Source organism: Desmodus rotundus, chromosome 11, assembly GCF_022682495.2.
Source record: "Desmodus rotundus isolate HL8 chromosome 11, HLdesRot8A.1, whole genome shotgun sequence".
In the NCBI taxonomy this organism is placed as follows: Eukaryota; Metazoa; Chordata; class Mammalia; order Chiroptera; family Phyllostomidae; genus Desmodus; species Desmodus rotundus.
This window is the reverse complement of record NC_071397.1, coordinates 6195486-6222594: the sequence shown is the minus strand read 5'-3', so window position 1 is coordinate 6222594 and position 27109 is coordinate 6195486. Positions and strand designations below refer to the sequence as shown.

Sequence of the window (27109 nt, the reverse complement as noted above, 5' to 3'; positions counted from 1 at the left end):
CCGGGTGAAGGCAACTCGGGGTTTGGGCGGAGTGCGGGCGCCTGCCGGGTCTTGAGGATCGCCGTCCGTGATACAGCAGTGCAGCCATGGCAGAACCGCAGCCCGCGTCTGGCGGCCTCACCGACCAGGTTGCCCTCGGTTGCTGCTCGGACCCGGACCCCAGCACCAAGGTGGGCGCAGAACCTATTTTTCCCTAGTCGGGGTCCTGGCGCGGCGCAGTTGGGGCCAAAGCGGGAGCAGATCCCCAGGCTCTGCCGGCCCGGCTGGGGCTGGATTCGAGCCTCTCTCGACCGCCGCTGCAGGTCTGCCCGCCTTCGACGGGCCAGAGTGGGCTGGGAAGAGGGCTAATGGTATCCAGTGGGGAATCTGTGAGAGGATCCTTGTCTTGAGGTTGTTTCAAGGCCTGCATCCCAGCTTGCAGTAACTTTTTAATTTGGGAATGGTTTAATGTTGGGAAGCCACAACTAACTCGGTCAGATCCCTTGTCTGTGAGTGTGCGCGTTCCCTAGGTCAATAACCCTGGCTGATAAGAGCAGTTGCAGAGCTCCCAGTCTGGGTTCGAAGGTCTCTATCCGTGCCGGCCTCTCCCAGTCGGCATCATTTTTCCGTAACTGCCCTGGCTCCAGGCTTAAACTCCTACAACTAATTTGATCGCTTCGGGTTTAACCGCGCCCAGAATTTCGCCTTTCCTTGGCTCTTAATGTATGCGCACGGCCACACTTCTGCCCTCCCTGTGCGTGGTGGCCCCCAGGAGAGGTGCCACAATCCTGGAGCTTAGATCTGATAGGAATCTTAGAAATTTTTTCACCGATCTTCTCATTGCAGCTGAGACCCAGTAGAGGAATGACCTGTTGCATAGGAAGGCTTTCACCCCTCCAGCTTGCTTAACATGTTTTTACTAAGTAAGAGTCAGTGTAACTAACTCACTGAGGTGTGGTGCATCCGTGCGTTGTCAAGATTAGACATAGCAGCTGGCTGGTTTATTCCTGTATATACTCATCAGTGTCAGTAAACGCCTTTGTGGATTTATACAATGGGCTGGGAAATTTTTTAATTCTTCGAAGAATGTGCTTTAGGCAGCGCTCTAAGAGGGGTGCATGACGTTGGTCCGTGCTTGTTCTTTGCGTTCAGGACAAAGAGTCACACACCTCACATTGCTAAAGCTTTTGAGTAATACTCGGTACTTGGCTTAGGCAAACCTTAGTCACTGCAAAACTGAGGGGGAAGAAATAAATTTATATATGTATATACATATGCACACATATATGTAATCTCTCACACTCATCTCACTTGTATACCTTCAAATATATAGTAATACCTAGTTATTTCACATAATATAGAGTCATTCAGTATAAGTTAATTTCCCAGATGTCTGGGAATTTTATGCACTGGGCTATTAAAAGATTTCAGGGAGAGCTTTATAAAGTTTATTCAGTACACATCCTTGCATTCTTAATTTACACGTTTCATAATCTAAATTTCTCTTGGTGATTTGGAGCAGTTGTTTTTTGAGATCAGTAATTTTTGGCCTTTGAGGTACTACCACATGGAGGACATAAAATGGACTGTGTACTAGCAGCTGGTATATATTAAGTGTACCAGGCTCTGGTTGCTGTCTTAAGTACATTACTTAATTTTATCCTCACAAAAACCCTTTGAGGGAGGCATAATTATCTCCATTTTACAAATGAGACTCTGGAGTATAGGTGTTGAGTAGCTTGCCCAGGTAGGAGCCCACACTCCCAGCCTCTACCCTATTCGGCTTCTAGATTTCAGCACTAATTTTGGAACTTGAAGGAAAGTGAAACATCTAAATGATGTTAAATTCAGCCTGATTGCTAATCACCTGCTATATGTAAAGAACGTTTCGGGATACTGGGATGAACAAGATGTGGTCCCTTCAGCAAACATAACACCAACTCTAACATTAAGTGGAACTGGGAGTAATGTCCTATTGAAATTAGAAAGCACCCTGGGAGCACAGGAGGTAGAAACTTTTGAAGGCAGCATCTGTGGTATGGTGTGTGCATAGGGTATTTGGAGTGTGAATCCCTACATTTGAATCCCTTGTTCTGTCATCGGCTGCAGTGATTTTAGCAGGGTACTTGGGCTGAGTTTGCAAAAGCAGCATAAAGAGGGCTGCTAGGATAGTAAAGTGCATTGGTGTTCTCTAAACTGTGAAAGGTGATCCAATTTCAGGTTGCATTTCACCTGGAGATCAGGAACTGCTGAAGCAGAAGGTGGGAGTGGGCGCGTTCCTTGAAAGATGGATGGGATTCCAATACCACTGGGAGACAGAATTCTGTAGGAGGGCATTCTAGGTGGAGGAAACATCAAAGCAGAAACGTGGTGCATGTTCTGGGGAGGTGAGTTACGCGTTTTTGGTTGGAATGTAGGTCATCTAAGCGGTGGAGCAGTGGTGGCGAAGGCTAGCCTGGTAGGTTGAATCCAGATCTTGGAGAAAGCTTTGAATGTCGAATCAAAGGAAGTTGGGTTTTGTAAGGGTAGTGAGGAACTGTTCATGATTTTGGAGCACTCTGTTGAGTAGATGGGAGGGATCCTAGCCTGAGGTGATAAGGACACCCAAAGGGCTCTTCCCAGAAAGTGAGGAAAGTGATGAGGGTCTGCTGTGAAAAGGAGAGAGCAGCAGTGGTGGGAAGTCAGCTTGCATCTCTGTCATGAAGGCAGCCCAGAGCCTGTGCAGCTGCACCACATCCTGAGCAGTCTTACCCTGGCTGGCTAACTTTCTGCATAAGGCCAAGTGCTTCTTTTTCCAAGCGGTAATCTGAAAGTCACTCTTTCGACTGTTTCCATCGGTGTCCTTTAGTCCAGTAATTTGGAGTAATAGGTGATGGAGTTGGGGAAGACTTTCAGGGTTGGTGACATTTAAACTGAGTTTTTTACCAAGCACAAAGGAGGTAGCCAGGTAGAGTTGGGTGCAGGGGTCCGGGGAAGAAGAAATTTGAAAAGGAAGAAGGAAGGACATAGCCAGATGGACAGATGATTCTTCTAGGCAGACAGAATCATAGTATATATAAAATCCCAATGACATCAGAGAACTGATACAGAGACCTACAGGTAATACAAGGAGACTGCGGTTACAGGTAGTGGGAGTTGAGGGAAAGGTACCCAATACAGCCAGTGGGATGCTCAAAGAAATTATGAGCACTCCCATTACATTCACTTGTTTTTCTCACCTTGTAAACATCTTTATTTGGCAAATATGTTTTATAGTATATGTGTTTTAATAGTATATTCGTACCTGTACATAATTAAAATAAATATACATATATTGGGGTGCATGCTTGCTTTGAACTGATAAGGGTATGGAATAAAAAATGTTTGAGACTACCAGTTTAGGGGATTTGTGACAAAAAATGAAGTTAGGAAAGTATGCATCAACCATATGTACTTGCTTTTGAGACTTCAGTTTCAAAGCTGTGAGGCACCCCTGAAGGATTGATCTTTAATCCATAAATGACCCAACAGGGTTTTCATTATACAAAGATCATTCTGGTAGTATTATAGGAAGGTCATTCTGGACTGCAATATAAGCCTGCAGGAAGCAGAGAGAGAGACCAGGGAGGCTATTGAAATCACCCAGGCAGGAAGGAATGAAGACTTGGTCACAGAATGAACATTGGAAAGGCAAGGAGGAAGGTTCCAGAGGGATGTAAGCAGTCGGGCGGATGGGACACCTGGGTTGGATTCTGTAGCAGTGAAGAGGGAGAAATCTCGGAAGACTCCAGGTACCCGACTTGGGCTAACAAGGGATTCTAGAGGCGTTCCCTAATGGAGATACAGGCAGGAGTGTTTATTTTGACTGTGATGAATTTAATATTTTGACCCAGGTGGAACTGATGAGTAGGCTGATGGAGACCTCAGTGCAGAGCTGAGGTTAGAGGGAATGCCTGGGGCATGCAATTTGGGAATCAAAAGCCCATAGCTGGTGGTGAAAACTCTAGGTGTATTTTATAGCAGCAAGAACAATAATAAGCAAAGCAGCGTGCTCTGGGCCAGGCACTACGCCGAGCGCTTTCATGCATTGTCTCATTTGCTTTTCAGCTGAACACTAGGAGCTGAGAACCATGATTATCCCCATTCAAAAGAAAAGAAAACTGAAGTGTAAGGAAAGTAATGATTTACTCAAGATAACAGTGGTAGAGTCAGCTTTTGAACCCTATTGCCAGGGAAGATTTATTTCTCTCACGTTTGTGGGGCTTTTTTTCTCCTTTTGCATTCTGCATGAAATTTGAAAAGTCTCATGATACTGAGGGCTTACAGGATTTTCCTGTTTCTCTTCTGTTGAAAGAGTAGTCTGGCAGGTGTGTTTACCAATAGCTCAGGTAATTTTACATTTAAAACCCTTTCCTGTGTGTCTCCTAGCTATTTATGTCTCCCTTATCTATAGGGAAAGTATACTGGAAGTATGTTGTTGGCTATGGAATTAGAGAATAGGAAGGAAACCAATTTAGATAAGATAGAGTAAATGTAGAGATAGTGGCAGAATTATCTTCCGGAGCATTCCAGTTGAGTCAGGGAAATAGCACTAGAAGGAGGAAGGCAGTAAAGAAAAAAATATATTGTACCATATTGTGCATCAGCCTGGTGCCCCAGCTGTCACATAGTAATCAATTTGTTCCCCTCAGACACACTGTATTTCCGAGAGGATCTTCCACTGAAGGTAACTGTGATTTTAAAAAGTCAGGAAAAAACACAACTTTTATCACTTTCTGTTTTATAGGAGATAAGACATTAGGGATAACGAGTTAAGCCCTTTCCCCTTTGGTAAGAATCTGACCTTTGGTTAACTCTAACTTGTTTCCCAGGAAACAATTAAAAATGGTGTTTGTTCCTTGGGAATATTGTTGATGGTAAAAATAACTCAATAGGTAAATTGCATCTGGAGAGGGAGACTTCTAAATACCAAATAGGAAGCCACAGCTTTGGGCTTCCCTGAATTCAGTGACCCAACTTTTTGTGGAGATTCTGGAAGAGATGCCTGTGGAGTAGCTACTAGAAATGTTGGCTCCTCTGGGGCACAGGGCTGTACACCAGGTGGTCTGCGTGCCTACTCAGTGTGGACCTGGTCCCCCCACCTGAGCCATCCCATCCCTTTAAGGATTCCTGCTGAAGGGGAACACCTGACGCTGCTCTGTGGCAGGAGGTTTTCCTGACTGATACACCCTTTCTGCCTCTGGTTGTCTTGTAAGTCTGAATGTTTAGTTGAGACGTAAGATTTCCTGCCTGGGGTGATGCAACGCCTTTGAAAATGGATTGGGAGAAATTGTTGATGGGCTCCAAAAGGAATTGGCATCACTGTTATTAAGGTCGAAATACACATGTTAGGCCAAAGAAATTTAAAATTTTCTGGAAATTTGGCTAGTGCTTTTTTTGTTGTTGAAATTTCTATTTTCTGAAGACTGAAGGGGATAGAGACCCTGGAGATTTTGATTTTAAATAAGATGTACTCTCTTACAAAGCTCCCTAGTAACAGTTCTAGAGAAATGAGTGTCTTCCTCACTAGAAAGAGAATCTGAGAGGTAGAGACACACAGTCAGGCAACTTTTTTGCCGTTGTTCTGGCTTCTTCTTCTTTTTTAAAATTGTTGTTCAATTACAGTTGTCTGCATTTTCTCCCTGTTCCGGCTTCTTGACAAGTTTTGCTATATCCTGAAAACACATAGTGACCAAACAGGTCCCATTATTGGGGGCAGTTGTATAAAATTAATGTGGAGACTTCTGGGAATGGAATACACATATACTTCCCAGTGCCTCATGATAAGTACAGCTAAAACTCTGGGCATTATATATATAACCGACATAGGAAGACTCCGGAAGGTGAAGAGAAGAAGGCAGAGTGGCTGGGGGGCTCGAGGCCCTGAAAACAACAGGGTAGTGCGTTTCCTCGGTTTCCTTTTTTCTCATGTAGCCCAGACTTGGAGCTAAAGAGCTGGCAACCTGGAAATGCCAGTGGGTGCACACACAAAAAGCCCAGTGTGGCTCTCTGTAGCCACGGGACCAGGAAGTAGGCAGTTTTTCCTGGTAAGACAGGAACTTTCAGAGAGGAACAGCTCTGCTACAACCCGACACCACAGAAAAAACTGTGGCTGCAGCCCCACTTTTGCCAGCAAAGGCTGAGTGGGGAGCCTGGTCTTCTACCCAACAGGCTGTACTGAGGTGCCCCACCTCCCCCTGCGAGGGTAGTGTCAGAGGAGGCTGAGTAGGGAGCCAGAACTTTCATCTCACCACTGGAAGTTACAAGTTCCCTCCCTCCCCCTCCTCCCCCTTGCTGTATCAGTGGAGAAACACGGGAAACCTGGAATTCTACCACAACCCGGCTGTGGGAATATTTTAAGACAATTATAAATGGGAGAGAGTAAAGGGATGTAAAGAGAGGTGAAAACATGATCATATCAATTCATGTAGAAAAGGCACTTGATACAATTCAATACCATTCATGATTAATTTTTTTAGAAAAGAATAGGAATGGAGGAGAACTTCAACTTGATAAAGAGCAGCTATAAAGCCCTTACAGCTAACACTGTGCATAATCACGATGCTTCTTAACTTTGGGGAACAAGGCCGGGATGTCTGCTCTCACCGCTCTTTGTTTACCATAGTGCTGGAAGTCCTCCCTAGCACAGTAAGGCTGCGAAAGGAGATAACAGTATGCAGATCGGAAGGGGGAAATAAAACGGTCCCTAGTTGCAGATGACCATTGTCTATATAGGAAATCCTAAGGAATCCTACAAAAAACTCTTCTAGAACTAACTGAGTTCAGCAGGGTCACAGGATGCAAAATAAACATACAAAAATCAATTGAATTTCTATATACTAGGAAAGGATATGAGCACCAAGGTTAAAAATACAATGCCATTTACAATTGCTAAACAAAATTAAATACTTAGGTATATGTCTAAAAAACAGGTCTAGGGCTTGTATGCTGAAAATTACCCAGTGCTGATAATCCCTGGCTGGTGTAGCTCAGTGGATTTGGACTGTGAACCAAAGGGTCACTGGTTTGATTCCCAGTCAGGTCACGTGCCTGGGTTGAGGGCCAGGTCTCCTCCGGTAGGGGGCCAGTGAGAGGCAACCACACATTGATATTTCTCTCCCTCTTTCTCTTTCTCTTCCCCTCTCTCTAAAAAATAAATAAATAATCTTAAAAAAAATTACCCAGAGCTGAAAAAAGAAATCAAAGTAGATCTAAATAAATGGAGAGACATCCTGTGTTCATGATTGGATGACTCAGCATAGTAAAGATGTCAGTTCTCCAGAAAATGATATGTATATGTTTAACAGAATCCCTGTCAAACCTTTTTATAGATACAAGCAATCTTACTCTAAAATTTATATGGACAGTAAAGAAACTAGAGTAATTTTGAAAAGAATAAAGTGGCAGGAGTTAGTTTTCCTGTTTTTTAAGACTTACTGTGTAACTGCAGTAATCACTGTCTTTTCAGCAAATGGTGCAGAAGTGTTTGAACATACATGGATACAAATGGAGCTTTAAGTTAAGTCTCACGTCTTATGCCAAAAAAGAAAAAGAAAACTCCATTTAGAGGTGCTCAAAGGGACCTTGACCCTTTCTTTGGTTCATGTCCCTGCCCTGCCTTTGTAATTTTGTCAGGATTATATTGTAGGCACATAGGACATGTACTAGAGACATTCTTTTGAAAACAAAAACTTTCATTATGTTTTTTCCATTACCATTTAACCCCCTTACAGGCCCCCACCCCCCCCTACAATCACTGCACTGTTGTCCTTGAGTCCTTTTTCCTTTTTGCTCAATCCCTCCACCTCCTAACCTCCCCCATCCACAGCTGTCATCCTACTCACTCTGAGTCTGTCTCTATTTTGCATGTTCCATTTGTTCATTAGATTCCATGTATAAGTGAAATTATATGGTATTTGTGTATTTCTCTGGCTGGTTTATTTCACTTAGCATAATGTTCTCCAGGTCCATCCCAACTGTTGAAAAGGGTAACGTTTTCTTTAATATAGCCAAGTAGTATTCCATTGTTTAAATGTCCCATAATTGTTTTATCCACTCATCTACTGATGGGCACTGGGCTGCTTCCATATCTTGGCGATTGTAAATGACTCTGCAATGAATATAGGGGTGCATATGTTCTTTCCAATTAGTGTGTTGGGTTTCTTTAGATATATTCCCAGAAGTGGGATCAAAAGGCAGATCCATTTTTAATTTTTTGAGGTATCTCCATGCTGCTTTCCACAGTGGCTGTACCAGTTTGCATTCCCACCAGCAGTGCAAAAGGGTTCCCCTTTCTCCACATCTTCACCAGCACTTGTTTGATTTATTGATGGTAGCCATTCTGACAGGTATGAGATGGTACCTCTTCGTGGTTTTAATGTGCATCTCTCTGATGATTAGTGACTTTGTGCATCTTTTCATGTGTCTGTTGGCCATCTCTATGTCCCCATTGGAGAAGTGTCTATTCAGGTCCTTTGCCCGTATTTTGATTGGATTGTTTGTTTTTTTGGTGTTGAGTTTTGTAAGTTCTTTATAGATTATGGATATTAACCCCTTATCAGATGAATCAGTGAATATGTTCTCCCGTTCTGTGGTTGTCTTTTTATTTTGTTGATGGTCTCATTTGCTGTGCAAAAACTTTAGTTTGATGTAGTCCCATTTGTTTATTATTTTCTTTTGTTTACCTTGCCTGGGGAGTTATATCAGATAAAATATTGCTATGAGCAATGTCTTGAGATTTTACTGCCTGTTTACTTTTAGGGTTTTTATGGTTTCAGGTCTAATATTTAAGTCTTTAATTCATTTTTTAAAGTATATTTTATTGATCATGCTATTACGGTTGTCCCATTTTTTCCTCCCCTTTATCTTCCTCCGCCCTGTACCCCGCCACCCACCAGCATCCCCCCCGCTTAGTTTGTGTCCATGGGTCGTACATATAACTTCTTTGGCTTCTACATTTCCTATACTACTCTTAACCTCCCCCTGTCTATTTTGTACCTCCCATTTATGCTTCTTACTCCCTGTACCTTTTCCCCCATTCTCCTCCTTCCCCCTCCCCACTAATAACACTCCATGTGATCTCCATTTCTGTGATTCTGTTCCTATTCTAGTTGTTTGCTTAGTTTTTGTTTTTGTTTTTTAGGTTCGGTTGTTGATAGTTGTGAGTTTGTTGTCATTTTACTGTTCATAGTTTTGATCTTCTTTTCTTAAATAAGTCCCTTTAACATTTCCTATAATAAGGGCTTGGTGATGATGAACTCCTTGAACTTGACCTTAATTTGGGAAGCACTTGATCTGCCCTTCCATCCTAAAGATAGCTTTGCTAGATAGAGTAATCTTGGATGTAGGTCCTTGCTTTTCATGACTTCAAATACTTCTTTCCAGCCCCTTCTTGCCTGTAAGGTTTCTTCTGAGAAGTCAGCTGATAGTCTTATGGGAACTACTTTGTAAAACTGTCTCCTTTTCTCTTGCTACTTTTAAGATTCTTTCCTTATCTTTAATCTTGGGTGATGTAATTATGATGTGTCTTGGTGTGCTTCTCCTTGAGTTGCAAAGAAATTGGACCCTCTGAGCTTCCTAAACTTCCCTGAAGTCTATTTTCTTTACCAGATTGGGTAAGTCTTCCTTCATTATTTTTTTCAAATAAGTTTTTAATTTCTTGCTCTTTCTCTTCTCCTTGTGCCATCCCTATGATTTGGATGATGGAAAGTTTAAAGTTGTCCTAGAGGTTCCTAAGCCTCTCCTCATTTTTTTCTCTCTAACTCTTGTTTCTTCATTCTGTTCTGGTTGAATGTTTCTTTCTTCCTTCTGCTCCAAATTGTTGATTTGAGTTCCGGTTTCCTTCCCTTCACTGTTGGTTCCCTGAATATTTTTCTTTATTTCACTTTGCATACCCTTCACTTCGTCCTCTATTTTGTGACCAGTCATTTCTGTGAGCATCCTGATTACCAGTGTTTTGAACTCTGCATCTGATAGGCTAGCTTTCTCCTCATTGCTTAATTCTTTTCCTGGAATTTGTTTTCTGTTCTTTATTTGGGCCATATTTCTTTGTCTTGCACATTTCTACTTTGTAAGGGGAGGAGGCCTAGGTATTCACCAGGGCTGCATTGTGGCTGTATGTGGGAGCGGGGTCAGAGAGGGAACAGTGCTGCTTGCTTGGCTCTCACCTGCTTTCAGTCACTTCCCCTGCTACCCACAAGCGCATTGGGCCTTTCTGATGGTGATTCCTGGGTGGGTGGGTTTGTGCATGTTCTAGGACCTCATGGATCCCTCCAATGCCTGTGAGACTGGGAGTTTCTCCCACTGCTGCAACCCCCACGGGTTTTTATAGCCAGATGTTTTGAGGCTTTACTTTGCCGATACTGTGCGGTCTGTCTCGCTTCCCTGTTGTTTCTCCCGGCTTATTGGCACAGGAATGTGGGGCCGCCCAGTCTGCTAGTCGCTGCCTTGCTGTGCGTCCTTTATGCCCCAGCTGCCACCTCCACCCCTCCTACCAGTCTGGATGAATGTTTCTTCTTTAACTCCTTGGTTGTTGGACTTGCATAAAGTTCAACTTCCTGGCAGTTCTGGTAGTGTTTTGTTTTTAAATTTGTTGTCATCCTTTTTTGAGGGGGTAAGGAAGCAAAGCTTATCCACCTCTTTAATCCATTTTGAATATTCTTGTGTGTGGTGTAAGAAGGTGGTCTAGTTTCTTTTTTCTGCACATATCTATCCAATTTTGCCAGTACCATTTATTGAATAGAATATCTTTAGCCCATTATATGTGCCTGCTTCTTCTGTCTGTAAAGGTGTGGATTTATTTCTCTCACTTCTGTTCCATTGATCTGTGTATCTGTTTTTATGTCAGTACCATGCTGTTTTGATTCCTATGGACTTACAGTATAGTTTGATATTAGGTAGTGATTTCTCCAACTTTATTTTTCTTTCTCAGGATCACTGTTGTTATGTGGGGCCTTTTGTGGTACATATAAATTTTTGAAATATTTGTTCTAGTTCTGTGAAATACAACATTGGAATTGTGATAGGAATTGCGCTGAATCTATAGACTGTTTTGGGTACTGTGGACATTTTAATGATGTTAATGCTTCCTATCCATGAACATGGAATATGCTTCCACTTATTTTAGAAACATTTTTAATTCTACCTTTATAGTTTTTACACACTATAGTTTTACACACTTAGTTTTTAAGTCAAGTTTAGAGTATACCCCCCAAAACTGGATTATTTTTATTCTTCTTTATTTATAAAGCAAAGGAAGAAATCTCTGTTACCTAGTAGTTTTCCCAGAAAAACTAAAGATAGTTTAGACATCAAGAAATCTTACGTTTATTGTTCCCAGTTTAGAACATGATAGGGGAGAGACAACATTAGCAATTATGAAGCATAAGGGAATCTAGTTGATAATAGTGTAATAACTGTGTATGGTGCCAGGTGGGTATGGAATTTATCAGGAGGATCACTTTGTAAGATATTTTTTTGGGGGGGTGGCTCATCTTGGTGAAGAATATGAACTTTAAAAGACTCTTAAGATCCAAATTGCTTTCCAGAAAGATAGCAGGGCAGGGGTAGGGTAGGCAGGGTTGTTGAACTTATTTTATAGTACTTGGCACAGCATCTTTAGAAAAAAAAATCTGTGTGTAAGATGCACGGGTTTGAGTGCAGCCTCCATGGACTGAATAGAAGTAACGATAGAGTGATCTGTAGTCTGGCGGCGCTAATGCTGGCACCACAAAGATGTTGAAGAGAGAAAATATGAATGTGGCCAATGTGTTAGTGGCAGAAAGGCAAACGGGGTCATTACAGGACAGATTCTAAAAGGTAGTTTTTAGATTTTAGGCTTTGGTTTTTCAACTAAAGAAGAGACCAGTAATGTTGGGTGCAGCTTGATTGGAAGAGTCTAATGAAAGTTTATTTACTCATTCACATATATTTATGGGTACTTACTGTGTGCCAGGTTCCGTCTGAGATACATCAGTCACCAAACAAACATCCCTACCCTTACGGCACTTAACATTCTAATGTGGAAAGAAAAACAATAAAAAATAAATATGGGAAAAAAATGGGCGAGGGTAAGAGGATTGTAGTGAGTTACCGTTTTAACTAAAGTGCTCAGTCCTCATTAGGAGGATGGCATTTGAGCAAAGAGTTAAAAGGATTAGAAGTGGCTCTGGCGAAAGAGCATTTCAGCAGAGGAACTAGCAGCTCAGAGGCCTGTGGCTGGAACATGGTGGAAAGGGACCCCTTTGAGAATAGATGTAGGGGCAAGGTGAAAGAGAGGAATACCAGTTAGTCTGGGTGGGGGGTACTGTAGCTGGAATCAGGGCATTGGCTGGGGGGAGGGGTGGCGGTGACAAGTGTAGAGTCAAAGAATTTAGGGAAATTAGTTGGAGGCTCTGTGTGCCCAAAAGAGTTTTGCTGACAGAATTGACAACTAATAGCTAGCTTAATGGTGAGGGAGGGGACTAAAAACTCACTTAGAAAGTAAAATAAAAACAGGAGTTGGGGACCTTCTCAAGATAGGGACAAGCAGTACTAATGGTGTCGGTTGTAGCTCCTGTATTACACTGGAAGACAATAATTGATGTTTATAGCAATGTTCTAGAATCATCAAAATAAGATTAAATTCTGTGCATTTTTAAGGTAGATAAGCCGATAGCCGAGGTTTTCTATATGCAGTAGTCATAACATTTCAAATAGTTATAATCGTTTGAAAAAAAAATGGTGTAATAAATCGAAGTCCTAAGTTACGGACGTAACATTGAGATGAGCATTTGCCATTGCTGGTAAATGGCCGGAAACAAACAGATGGACTCTCAGATCTGTAAGTCAGAGGTTCCACGTGGTCTCACTGGGCTAACAAAGTATCAACAGGGCTGCCTTCCTTCCTGGAGGCTCCCGGGGGAAGGCCTTCCAGACTTTTTCTGGTTACTGGCTGAACTCACCTCCTTTCAGTGTGTAGGACTGAGGTCCTCGTTTCTTTGCCCGCTGTCAGCTGGGGGTCATCCTTAACTCCTTGCACATGTGCCCCTACATCTCCTGGACAGCAGCAGCAAGAGTGAATCCCTCCCACCCTTGAAATCTGCCGTCCTCTTCTGCTACACCTCTCCACTTCCACCTTCTGTGCCATCTCGCAATCTTTTCTGCGTTCCTGTGCTGCTTTTAACATCTCGTAGGATTACAGTGAACCCTGGATAATCCAGGATAAAATTCCTATTTTAAGGTCAGTTGATGAGTGACCTTAATTCCATCTGCAAAGTTCCTCACAGCAGCATAAGTGTTTGATAGAATAACTAGGTACATGTTTAGAATTTAGTCCTTGGCTGTAACTCCCTTCAGAGCCCGCAGTGCAGTGGCTGTGCACCGTGTCCGGTGTTTGGCAGGCACCTGTCCCCCACAAGGCCTGCCAGGTACAGCCTTCTAATTGCCTGTTGTTGGACCTGTATTTTGGCCTAGAGCCGGCCTCCTGGAGCAGACCGTGTAACTGATAAGAGAAACGGCAGTCACTCCTATTAGCCCGGAGAGAAGGATATTTGCCATTTTCGTAGTGTTGTTCGCAGAGCCTTTTTTTAATCGCTGCTGCAACAAGAGTATGGAGTGGAATTGGTTCTGCTGCTATTTTGGTCTCGCTTCATTGCAGTCGCGAGCAACTTTGTAGGTGTGTTTGCACTTACGTTCAGCAGGAGAAATCAAGACCTAATTGGGAGTGCCAGACTCGTGCCTGGATATCAGAAGCTGCTTTTCTCTGTTTCAGCTCTTTGCTGAAACTGAGACTTTAAGGAGTGTAGCACCTGACTGAGAAAAGCAATCCAAATATTCTAGACTTGTAACTTCAGAACCAACTGCCTTATATGTGATTAGAAGCAGTGACTGAAGAATTAAGTTACTGCATTCATTAAGATCAGCTTATTAAGGTAGTTTTTAGTCTAGTTTTGTTTTTGTTTTAAATGAGACTTTCAATGCTTGAAATAAAGTACATTTTGGTTACTTAAGAATTTAGCAAGAAGAAAAAATATAATGTCCTAGTGATGCTGAATGAACCAAATGTATTTGTATTTTATGTGATGTGAGGTGTAGGGGAGAGATGTCCGTGTGGCTACAAAGGAAGAGTTCAGGATTTTCAGGCCTGTCTTGTAAAGTCCTTGGGTGTAACAAGAATAAAAATTTGTTAGGAAGCAGAAACTAATTAACAGACTCATGGTCTGGAAGATACCTGTGGTAGAAGAAGACCCGAACTTAGAAAGTTGGGACAATTAATTTAAGCACCCTGAGGATAATTCTCATCTAGTAAGTGGGGATATTAATACCTATAGGTAGTGATACCTCATAGCAATGTGCCTAATGAGGTTAAACCCTTCGGAAAATTATTAAAGCTAATCATTTTAACTCCATAAGTTATATTCTCTAGCCTTTTATCAGTCAAATCAAGCCTTCCGTTTCCTAATTTTTAAATGGGACAGTTTCACAATGGTGTTAGAGACAAACTTTTTACCCTTTTAGTTATTTAGGAGTTTAGGATCTTGTGAGTAACTCCTTGCTATGATTACCAATAAACAGTTATGTGAGAGCATTTATGCATCCATTCAACAAATTTTAAGAGATTGGACTCTTTATTTCTAATGTCATTGTCTTAGTTTGGGTAACCTGAAAGCCAACTGAGATAAGGATTTGGTTCTCAGTAGTTTATTTGGGAGCTAGTGAAAGAAATCTCCATGGAATGGGGAGGAGAGGCAATAAAAAGTGTGTAAGAGTAAGGGCGCTGTGGGCTTCAGTCTTGCTGGGAAGCCTCTGAGAAACTGGGTAGAACATGCCTCCGAATTGCCCCACTAAGGGGCAAGGAAGCCAGGTTTTTTTATCCACTATTGCTGAGGGTCATTCCTGGAGTGTAAATGCCCTGGCACTTTGGACCTGCCCCACCCCGTGACCAGAATATACGTTTGGGCAGAGAGCCCAAATTGTAGGTAGTAGGTGTGGAAACTGTTTCCTGGTGATTTCCATGGTAGGCAGAGAAGACAAAGTTGTTTTCTTCTTAAACACAATGTTACAGTGGTAGACTGTTTACATCTTGTTACAGTAAGCACAATTAAGTTTGGTAACAAACGGTAAAGCTTCAAGGTGTTTAATACATACTGTTTCTCCGTAGGATTTTCTGTTGCAGCAGACCATGCTGCGAATTAAGGATCCTAAGAAGTCTTTGGATTTTTATACTAGAGTTCTTGGAATGACGTAAGGAAACTCTTTATTGATGCTTGCAATGTTTAAATATGTAGCTTTGCAAATATAGCGAATGTTTTCAGATCTATTTTTAAAAATGGGTTAACGTTTGCCTCATAAATCACAAAAGTCTTGCAGAAGGCTAGCTGGCCAGGGCTTCTGTGAAGCTCCTCCCCTCTATCCCAGCCAGGCTCACTGGACAGCAACACCAGTGCCTGTATTTTCTCTTAACTCCCTTCTCTCTGAGAGCTGTCAGTTTTTAAATCCTTAGTGTGTCCAGCCCTGGCTGGTGTGGCTCAGTGGATTGAGCGCAGGCTGCCAACCAAAGGGTCGCCAGTTCAATTCCCACTCAGGGCACATGCCTGGGTCAGGTCCCCAGTGGGGTCCATGTAAGAGGCAACCACACATTGATGTTTCTCTCCCTCTCTCTCTCCCTCCCTTCCGCTCTCTCTAACTAAATAAATAACATTAAAAAAAAAGTAATGATATAAAATAAATCCTTGGTGTGTCCAGACCCTTTTGATGTTATAGCCACTTTTAGCCTCTTGTTTACTTCAGAAAACATATGGATATAAAGACATATTACTTAGAAAATGAATGACTTCACCTAAAACTGGCCATCTGCCCCATTTTTATAGGATTTGGTTTTTTGGGGGGTTTTTTGCTGAACAAGTAATATCCACAGATCTTGTAATTCTTAAAGTATATTTGTTTATTTTTCATGATTTGAGATGGTTGTTTATTTTTGACAATATAGATAAAGTATAAAATGATTTTTAATGTACTGCTTAGATAACTCACATTGGCATTGAGAGAAAAATTCAGGTAATACAATATATGTCTATGTTTAGAAAATCCAACCAATTCAGAAAAATATAAAATGAAAAGCAATGACCTCCCTCTCCTAGTTCTTCTCAAAGATAATTGCCGTAAATAATCTCTTGTGATTTCTTTTCAGAAAAAGTATTTTCCATATACTTACGGCATATTTAAAGGACAGAATGAAAACAAAGTAATTGCTCACTTACCATTTGCAGGCATTTTACATATTATTTCCTTCCCTCTTCAGAGTAGGCCTGTAAGGCAGAAACCAAAGCTTAAAGACATTAAGTTACTGACCCCAAATTGGAAGCCAGTTCTGATTGGCTCCAAGGTTGGCCTTGTTTTTAAAGAGCCCCCAAGTGGGGGGCTTGGCGTGGTACACGCTCGGCTGAGCAAAGCAGGTTTCCACAGGGTCCAGTGCCTCGTTCCCCATGTGATTGGGCTGTAAGGCCTGAGCCACCTGCTTCAGGTGCAGAGATGGTTTTTTATGATTGTAGTATTTGAGATACTTGATACTCTTACAAACAGGTTAGCTAGAATAGATCTTATTTGTGATAAGTCCATGCACAGATAGACCTTAGTGGGCCAAGGCAAATTACATAGCAGGGATAAGTAAAAGATTTGGAACAGAATTCAAGAAACTTTTCATTTGCCATGATTATGAATGAGGTCATCTTGGAGCATTTAATCCACAGCAATCTAAAGAAAATTGTAATGTATGTGTGCTCATTCTAAACTACTCCTTGCAAAATAATCCTACACTCTAAACTCACTTTATAAGCCGTTAACTTCAATTATCTTTTCTAAAACCTCAGGATTAGTAATTCCTTCTCTCTTTCTCTCATATCAGTCTCTCCTTTCCACTGGCTCTTTCCCCTCAACCGACAAAAATGCTTAAGTCTTCTCCATTCTAGGATAATTCTTGCCCTCTGCCCTCTCGCCCTCCTTCCCATCATCCCCCACTATCAGTGAAGGTAGACCATGCTCGCTGTTTGACTGGCTTACCTGCCACTCTCTCCCAGGGCAGGGCGGTCCAGGCTTGCTGTGCCACACCGCTGAAACTGTGCTCACAGGACCTGCCCATGTCATGTGCCCTGTCCTCAGTCTCAGTCCTGTTTGACCTTTCTGCAGTTTGACACTGTTCGCCACTTTATTGTTGACGCTCACATTTTCCGTGGTAGTAGTCTGTCCTTCCTTCTCTCCTACCACAAATCCTCAATTTTTTTCCCTAGGACTTTTGGCTTAGTAAGAAATCAGTGCATTTGTTTATTTACTCTTTTTAATTTAAATTTTACTTTTCAATTACAGTTTACATTTAATATTATTTTGTATTAGTTTCAAGTGTCCGGATTAGTAGTTAGACAATCATATACTTTCAGTGTATTTATTTTATTTAACTGAATGTGACGTATCTGAAAGGACAATAAATTAATGCATTGTATTTTTCACTAAAAAGAAAATTTTCTTTTGAAGATATCTTTTTGCCATTTATAAATAAGTACCATAATTCCAGCTAAGTTTCATCATATTTGAAGAATTGATGATATTTGGAGAATTGATAAATTATAAGTTTGCTTTTTAAAAATTTTTTATTTCACTGATATTATAGGTGAATAGGTTTTTTTTTTTTTTAATGAGCTCTTTTTCATTGGTTTCCCTTGCTTTTCCTATTAAAATGGCCTCACTACACACAGGTCCTATTCTTAGTAGAATTTGAATATTTTCATGTTGATTTTAGTATGAATCAACCTTTCCAGTTGTTAGTTGATTCAGGCTTGCTGTTGTTTAATTTCAGGTTACTCCAAAAAATAGATTTTCCCACTATGAAGTTTTCACTCTATTTCTTGGCTTATGAGGATAAAAATGACATCCCAAAAGATAAAGATGAAAAAGTAGCATGGGTATTCTCCAGAAAAGCTACTCTTGAACTGACACAGTGAGTATGAGATTTTTATCTTCTTATATTCTGCATTTTTAAAAAACTTGGCTTTTTTCTGCACTTTTTTTCCCCCTTTCCAGCTTAATTCAAATGTGGTCTACCCAATCACTTTGCATTTGGAACACTATGTTAGACTGTTTTCATGGAGCTTTTGGTCTTTGTGTTGTTCCTGTGGCATAAGTAGAACAAGTGAGGCCATTTGCTTATTGGATAATCTAAGACGGAAATGGCAAGATATTTGCCATACTATAGCGAACAGATACTTAGGTACTGTAACTGAGGTCTTTGCAAAGTGTTGCAATAGGTATCCCCCTGCTTTTTATTCTTTATGTTATTACTGTGCGCTCTTTAACAGCCAGTAAACAGCGTTGGTTTCAGGGTGGGTGACTTCGTGAGCCACCGGGTTCGAAACAGCTCTGAAATTGGCCGGACCTAGACGCCGGCCTGGACTCTGAACAAGTTACAGCCCCTCCACAGGTGATGGCCTGACTTATAAAATGCAGGTGCCCAAACGTAGCCCGTGGAGCTGTTGTGCGGGCTTAGTGAAATAAGAGGTGCTCAGCGCAATAAAGGACAGTTGCTTTTATTGTTATCCCGATGCCTGGTTTAGTCTCCTTCGTCTAGCTAAAATCATGCTTTGCCTGTTTTGTCTGTTTGCCCTTTCTCTAGTTGAAAACTTAATATTTACAATGGCAGAGATTAGACCAAGTGTATTAATATATATATATTATACACATATGCATATATGTAATACATAGCACATTTACAAATTTACATATAGGTGTATATACACATATGTAGTATGTATGCAAGGTCAGTCCATAAAGTATCCAGCCATGTAATATGAAAAATAGAGACATTTATTGAAGAAAATATAAGATACAAGAAACATTGTGCAAAGGACAGTGATGCCTCAGTCCCCTTCAAAGCAGGTACCTTGGGACCTCACACAGTTCTCTCAATTGCCATCAGTCACCCCATTGTATTTTCCTGAATCTCATTCATGGTCTGAAATCTCTTCCCTTTCAAAGGTGATTTCAGATTTGGGAAAAGCCAAAAGTCACAGGGTGCCAAACCTGGGCTGTAGGGGGGCTGAGTCACCTGGGTATTCTGATGTTTCGCAGAAAAACTGGGTGAGGTATGATGCATGTACGGGCTTGTTATGGTGAAGCTACTAATCACCGGTTGCCCATAGCTGAAGCCTTCTGAATCATCCAAATAGTTTCTGCAGAGGAATGTTCAAACTTAATGTAACGTAACATTTGATGCAGATCCGTTGCTCTACTCACTCAGTCATTTTGAATGTGATGGCCACACAGTACACATGCTCACTCCACAACATCTACCACCCCACTGACTAGTACAGTGAAGTCGTCATTGTTCAAGCATGTGCATTCCAGTCCTCTCTCCTTGGCTGCCAGGCTACATCGATGTCGCACAAACTGTTCTCGTTACATTAACAATGGCTGGACGTTTTCCAGACAGACCCCATCTATATAAAGATTTTAAAGATAAATTGTTGCAGATTTCTTTTCAGAATATCTGCTCTACAGATCACTTGTAATTATGTCCTCCCTCCTTTTACAGTAATTGGGGCACTGAAGATGATGAGACCCAGAGTTACCACAGTGGCAATTCAGACCCTCGAGGCTTTGGTGTGTTTCCCTATTTGTATGTAATATGTATGGATTGGAGTGCTTTCGTGTTGTGTCCCTGTTTATGATTGTAACAATCTAAAATACTAAGTATAATCAATTTATGGTTACTTTTATTTGCACAAATAATTTCATTGAGGAGTTGCTTAATCTCATAGTCTCACACTAGACTTTATATCTAGTCTCACAGTGATTTCACTTGTCTGTCTCTGTGTTATAGTGACTTTTTAATATAAAAAAAACAAAAAAAAACTACGGTTAATAATAATCTTGACTTTTGCTGGCATACACCTCTGCCTTGAGCTGAAATCTCTGTCACGATAACAAGATAACAAGCTTACATTGGCTGCTCTATGGTCAGTGTCAACCTTGAACCTTTTAAGTGTGAGTAAAGGGTTGCTCTCTTTCATTCTTAATAGATTGAGCTTTGTATGAGCCAGTGTTGGGCATATTTTAAATAATTTACATCAGAGGAACTAATTAATTTATTATACCCAGCCAGTTAGACTTAGATTCTTGTTCTGTAATGCAGGGTGGGGCAAGAGTAGGTTTACAGTTGTGAGTACACAAAACACAGAGTTTATTCTTGTATTATTGTTTATTATTGTATTACTTTCCATGCAAAAAACTGTAAATCTACTTTTGCCCCACGCCGTATATCACAGTGTTTGAACCTGCTTGATTCAGTCTGGTTTTGGATGCCTTTGTTTTGGAATACACTAGTTTCGGAAGCCACTCGTGGCGCTTGGCGGCCCTGTCGTAATGATCTCTTCCTTCTCTCTGCCTTGTTTCGGGGCTGGTCCCTCAGGTCACATTGGAATTGCTGTTCCTGACGTACACGGTGCTTGTAAAAGATTCGAAGAACTGGGAGTCAAATTTGTGAAGAAACCCGATGATGGTGAGTCTGCTACTTGTTTCCTTCAGGCCTCTCTTTTAGTTACAGAACATTTGCTGAGCACTCACAGAGAGGGAGCTGTTGGAGGAAAACCCTTTTGGGTGGAAGTAACTTTGAAGACTTCTACTTCAACCAGCTTAAGGAAAGAAGGGAAACTACCAGAAGAATACCTGCTTATTTTAGGGAAATGGCAGAGAGCAGCTAGGGTGACTAGACACAGGACATGGGGGGCCAGCAAAGTCTTAGGCTTCCTCACCCACCCTTCGTCCCTACCGTGTTCTCTCACTGGCCACCAGCTTCCACTGTCTCAGGTTATCTAGCCCCTCCCGCCCAATAAGTTCCTTAAAGTCTATTTTCTGATATTACTGTAAGAATACCAAATCCCTTCAGTTAATGATTGCCTGGTATTTCTTGTTCATCTTTTATGACCTTAGCATGTCCTTATGTTTTATATATCTCTTAAAATAGCATATATCTGGACTTTGGGATTTACACGTATTAGAATTTATTTTACTTAAATCTATTTCTGCCATCCTAATTTATCATTTCTGTTTTCATTTGAAACTTTCCACTGTTTCACTTGAATCCTTTCTTTTCATTTTTTCACTTAAAAGATTTGTCATCCAGATATTCTCCCCGGGAAGAGCAGCACTTGCTGCCTTCACTCCCATCATGCTACCACTGCCCAGTCTGGAATATTGCCGATTTTTTAAAGACAGTAAATACGGGGGGGGGGGCAAACATAGGTTCACAGTGGTGATACACATAAAAACTGCAGTGATTAATATGCAGGAACAAACTGTTTCGCATACTCACAACTGTAACCCCACTTTTGTTGTTGTGTGTGCTGTACACCAAGGTGTCGATCCCCTTTTCTCCGTACGTCTTCTACAGCACTTTTTACTTTTCTCTCTCTTTATTGAATATCTCCACCCAAACTGTTTGCAAAGAGTTTTGAGGCTTTGTGTGCCTGGGAACCATGTCTTTCTACATGAATGGCAATTTGGTTGGGTATAAATTTTAGGTTTATTTTTCTTCAGTCTTGAGAACAGAACGCCATTGTCTTAGTTTTTCATCCGATGTTGCTGGTGAAAAATCTGCTGTCTGATTTGTGTTCTTTTGTCTATTGTCTTCTGTTTTGTTCTAGAAGCTTTTAAAATTTATTTCTTTTTCCTTGCCTTCTTTCTGGGAGATTTACTCACACTGGCATACCAGTTAGCTAACTTTTCCTCAGACGTGTCTGTTCTGATAATCACCTTTTGTGTTCTCATCTACTGTTTTATTTCGGCTATTATAATTTTGATTCCTAAGTTTCGCTTGGTTCCTTTAACTTTTCTTCCTCATGTTTCATATTGGCTATATTTCATATTCCATAAAACTTGTACATGTGTTAATAGTTCTTGGTCCATCAGTCTAATATATGTTCTTCTGTCTGAATCTATAATCCATTGTTTGTTTTATGATTATGTTCCTCAAAATCTTGTTATTTTGGTCTCGGTGGGTATCTTTTAGCTGCAGCTATTAGCTATTCCAGTCCATCAGGCAATGAGAATGAGGGGAAGACCAGATTCAGTCCCTAACGACCCACTGACCTCAGGAAGGTGGGCTGGGCAGAGATCCCTAGGCACCTGAAAATGAGAATTAAACACTTCACGTTCTGCATAACAAGTCTGTAAGTTAGATCTTCCTGCTTTGTTCCTCGGGGACAAAGTATTAGCAGTATTAGTGAGAGGCGGTCCTGAGATTGTCATCCCTTAGCCCTGGTGTGCAGAAAGTGAAGGCTGGAGATGCGTTGGTTCCCACATGCTTTTCTCAGCTCCCCACAGTCTTCTGTAGTGCTCTCATCTACCCTGAGGACATCTGAACCAGCAGCACAAACCCACCCCCCACCCCACCCCTACGATGTGCAGGTGGGTGCTGATGCCCAAGATACTAGGAGGAACAAGAACCAAACTAATAGAACTCCCTCTCTTTATTTTCCCACAGCTGTGATGGACTGCCTTCTGGTCCAGACCTAAAGTACCCCCTTCCACGTAGACTGGTTAAATAGTCACCCCACCCCATCCCCACAGTTCCTCTCCCAGCCATCACCCAAAGGGTTCTTTCTCCCCCCACTTGCCATCTGTGTTCCTCTGGGGTAGACCTTGGAGAAAGGAACCAGAGATAGGAGTCACCTAATTCAGCATCTTGGTCCCATGATGAATTTCTGAGGTCACATTTTCCCATTTAAGCAAACAGCGTTACTGCTGGACCTACTAGCTTTTCAATCTCAGGTATGAATTCCTGTGAGAAAGAATCTGATTGGCAGACATTGGGTTACACAGAGCAGGCTTGACAAGGCTTGTGTGACTCGAGCACCTGGGTCTTTTGACTGTGGGTGAGCCCTGCCCCCTGCTCCCTTAAGCACATCCTTATTCTTCCTTTTCAAAATAAGACGATTTCTGTAACTACTCGACTGGTAGCATGAAGTGATATTGTGAATTAAAGTAATCACCTGATAACTAGAAGGTGCAGGCAGCCCCACAGTTTATTTCATTAGAGGTGCTTTCCAGGCATGTGTAGAAGACAGATTATTCGTCATTCTGAAAAACATACATTTGCGCCACACTGACAACAGAATTTTTTAAAATTAAAACTATAAACAAAACAATGTATTTTATTGAAATGCAAATTGAAATGTGAAGTAATAAAAAGTATATTTTAAATTTTTCAGGTTTTTAAAAAAGTCTTTTTAATCATGAAAATCATTTCATTTTGCAGGTAAAATGAAAGGCCTGGCATTTATTCAAGATCCTGATGGCTACTGGATTGAAATTTTGAACCCTAACAAAATGATAACTATTATTTAGTTCTGTGACAATAATGCTTTGAGATTTCAGTGAGAACGCTGTGGGAGGTAAAACAAGTGAAACAATGTGATTTGAGATATTCAGATAACAGAAGCATGTAGAATTGTTTCACAGTCCCCATTCAAATTATTCTTAAGTCCATTTCCCTTCCCGTTTCAGCTGTGTTTTTAACCTATCTTTTCAGTCATTCTAGTTTTAAAGTACTGCTTTGTCTTGTGTCCTTGAATGTAGTTGTGCAGCATTACTCTTTTAGGTAATAATTAGAACAGTTCCCTTCAGAGGCTGCCTTTGCCTTCTCTCTCGTAACCATGGCTTCTCCACAAGTCCGCCTTTGAATCATTTAAAAAAGACATTTAACATGTTCTCGTGGCTACCTTCTGGGGGCTTAGCTCCTCAGAGATAACTTTTCACAGCGGAAAGTAAAGAGCACTGAACAAAAACGAAACTTTCTGTGTTCTCTAAATAGTATAAAGTGTTTACGAAAGAGAAGGCACTCTTGGGAGCAGTTCAGAATCCTGCCGACGAGGACGCTGGCAGAAAAACTAATTTCTTCTTATTTATAAAGTACTTTCAAAGTTCAAGGACTAACCTCTTTCATATGGGATGGGGAGGAGGATGGGAATATTATTTCCTGGGTATGTATGTCACGTATTTTATCTCGCTTAATCCTCCCAACTATCCCGGGAGAAAGGGAAGAGACTAGACATGTAAAATAACTTGAGTGAATTAAGACAATAGAAACAGGCTCAAGTACTCGAGATTTCATAGTTTGTAGTATTTAGATCGTACCTCATAAATCAGCACCTCAGGACACTAGCCCCCCACTCGTCCCCTGTCGTGAAGACCTTCTGCGAGTTAATGTTATCCTCTCGGCCCGGGTACCACGGGGAGGGAAGCAGTCCGTAACACACAGCTGCTCTGGGTTGCCCGTTGTTCTTGTGTGAGTGGTGCTTGTTTTACTTATGAAGAGCCCCCACCCCAAGGTCCTCCAGATGCCAGTAATCATTTAGGATAAGTTATGATCAGTGACAACATAACTTAGTTATCAGAAAGCAGCTTAGTGGGCTTCCCTGCCGTGATTGACATTTGGTGGATTTTTAAAAACTAAACTGATTTTGAAAATCTAGGGCCCAGACAAAACCCAGCCAGCTGTGGTTTGACTGCATTTAGACTTCCTGTGGACGCTGGTGGAAGGGCTTTGGGTAGGCCTGCCAACTGCGCTTACACCACTAGAGGCACTTTACATTTCCTTTTGGGTGGGAGGGATTTATGTGAGCAACTCAAACAAATAGCAATACTCATAGACCAAAATAAAATAAGTATTTAAATAAGACTATGTTTAACCTGTAAACTTCTGTCCAGCATGTTCTTTTTTAAAAAATTGTTTTATTGTTGTTCAAGTACAGTTGCCTGCATTTACCCCCAACCACCCCCCGCCCCCACCCCAGCCATCCTCACCTCCCTCCCCTGATGCCACCCCACCTTGGGTTTGTCCATGAGTCCTTTATAGTTGTTCCTGAAAACCCTCCTTCCCTCTCCCCGCATTACCATTATCCTCTCCCACCTCCCCTCTGGTTACTGTCAGATTGTTCTTAATTTCAATGTCTCTGCTTACATTTTGCCTGCTTGTTTGTTTCGTTGATTAGGTCCCACTTAAAGGTGAGATCATGTGGTATTTGTCTTTTACGGTCTGGCTTATTCTTCAAAGAAGCCGAAGGCTGCCCGCAGGGAGCGCTGCAAGGGTTTGAGGGGCTTGCGGGCTCGCTCTGAGCCGAGAGGAGATGTAGTTCTGTGTCCCTCGCAAAGCAGGCGGTTTCTGTGGGGAAGGAAGTGTGGGGTAGGTGAGAGAGGAAAGTAAATGAGGAATAAAGGTGGGGGGATTAAAAAGTACAGAGAAGAAGAACAGCCACGTATCAAAAGGTGAGTTGTGGGAACCAGTGAAGAGACCAGTTTCATATGTTGAGTATGGAATTATCAAGTGCGAGGATCATTACATTCATAAATTCAGGCACTTAAGCCTTATTTCCATAGATGAAGCCTTCCCCACTGCTAAGTAAAACTTGTCAAAAGATAGCCCTTGCTTATTCCTTAAATTCACCCTTATATGCCTTGAAAAAATTGCTATTTGTATCACCAGGCTTTGCTAGGAATTAGGACAATTCACTTATTTCCAAATTAACTTACCTGAGAAGTGGGGATGTGCAAGGGTGAAGTTGACCCCAAGAAGCGTTCCTGTTTTCCATGATTGGAGAGCAAGACTGTGTAGCCTACTGATAATGTAAAACAAATCAGTCTCCCATGAGCCCCACACAGCTGAGCCTGGTTCTCATTTCTGCTACAGGTGGTTTGCCATAGGAACTGACAGTTGAGAGGGAGTCACTTAGGACTTGCCTCCACAGCATTCTGACCAGGACCGTGCACGGTGTACGCACATTATTTTTTAGTAACACAACTGCTTGTGAAGAGAGATGTATCAGGAAGAATGCTTGCTGCTGGCAGTAAGACTCTACTTCATCAAATGTAACAAGCCCTTCAGAGGCTCTAAAATGGGTTGATACAGGGCGCAGAGATGCCCAGAACCTTGGTTCCTCCCATCTCTCAGCCTGTCATTCCCAGCGGTTTCTTTTGGGGTTAATAATACTCGGGATCAAAGATGCCTACCGTGATTCCAGGCGTCAGGTATACACCAGCAATGTCCAGTGAAAGTAACCTTTTGTTTCTCAGCAGGATTCCTCGTCTTTTTTTTTCTTTCTTTTTTCTTTTTTATTGTATTTTTTTTCCATTACCATTTATCCCCCTCATCCCCCTCCCTCCCCCCAGAATTCCTCAGGTCTTCATCAGCACGGGGCCACTTGCCTGTCTCTAGTCACTGGCAGAGGGAATGAGACCACTGACTTAAATGGGTTATATTTACCCAAGTTGCCTGCATGGGAGTAGACACTGGATCAAATTTGAGACTGCCAGAATGGAGGAGCAAATAAAGGCTTCTGAGTAGGCATAAGAAGAAACTGCAACAGGGTGAAACTAAATATTGAGGACCTAGTTGGTGCAGGGTGCTGCAGGAAATAAAACACTTCCTGCCTGACAGACCTAGGTAGGCCTAGCAGGAATGGAAAATCACCAGGTGGGAAAACTGTACTGTGGGAGACTGTAGCCTGGGAAGCTGCCTGCTGACCCCGCCCAGGACAAGCAGATGCCCGGCTAAGATTGGGGTCTGGGGTCAGCCTATCCGCATAACAGGCTGCAGCTTTAACCTGGGCCTGACAATGTGTATCAAGAACAATGGTCAGCAGAAACGGCACCTGGCAACCAGCTCTAGTTAACACACTCTTGACACCCCAACTAGTTACCCTTCATGGGGTTTTGTGCTTAAAAACCCTGACCCAAGAACAACAGAGCGAGCCTTAACCTCCCTTGGTTGGCTCTTCTTTCCCTCTTACTTCCTGCTGATAAACCTTGCTCCTTAGCTCTCTGCGTCTGTCTGGTTTCTTGAGCGACTCCGACCTAACACTGCCCTCGAAGAGCTTAGTCTAAGATCGTTGTTCTCAGACTTAGCAGACCCTTTTTTATTATAACATCAGAACATTCATAGCACCTATCACTCCTACTATCCTAAAATAAAATTATACATAACTTCCCTGTGTACACAGTTTTAAGAAGGGTCAATGCAATGCTTTCATTGTAATACAAAGGAGAAAGATCAATTTCTAATCAAATGTGTTTCAATGTGTAAAAGTTCAGA

The 27109-nt window shown here is 41.8% G+C and overlaps 1 protein-coding gene across 1 annotated transcript; it reads left to right on the top strand.

The window, feature by feature from the left end:
- GLO1 (glyoxalase I) lies at positions 1-24698 on the top strand. The gene is made up of 6 exons (XM_024557873.3): positions 1-170; positions 15137-15219; positions 17825-17965; positions 19556-19623; positions 20432-20521; positions 23279-24698. The coding sequence occupies exons 1-6, from the start codon at positions 87-89 to the stop codon at positions 23365-23367; spliced, it is 555 nt and encodes a 184-aa protein (XP_024413641.1). The 5' UTR covers positions 1-86; the 3' UTR covers positions 23368-24698.
- Positions 24699-27109: the final 2411 nt, after the last annotated feature.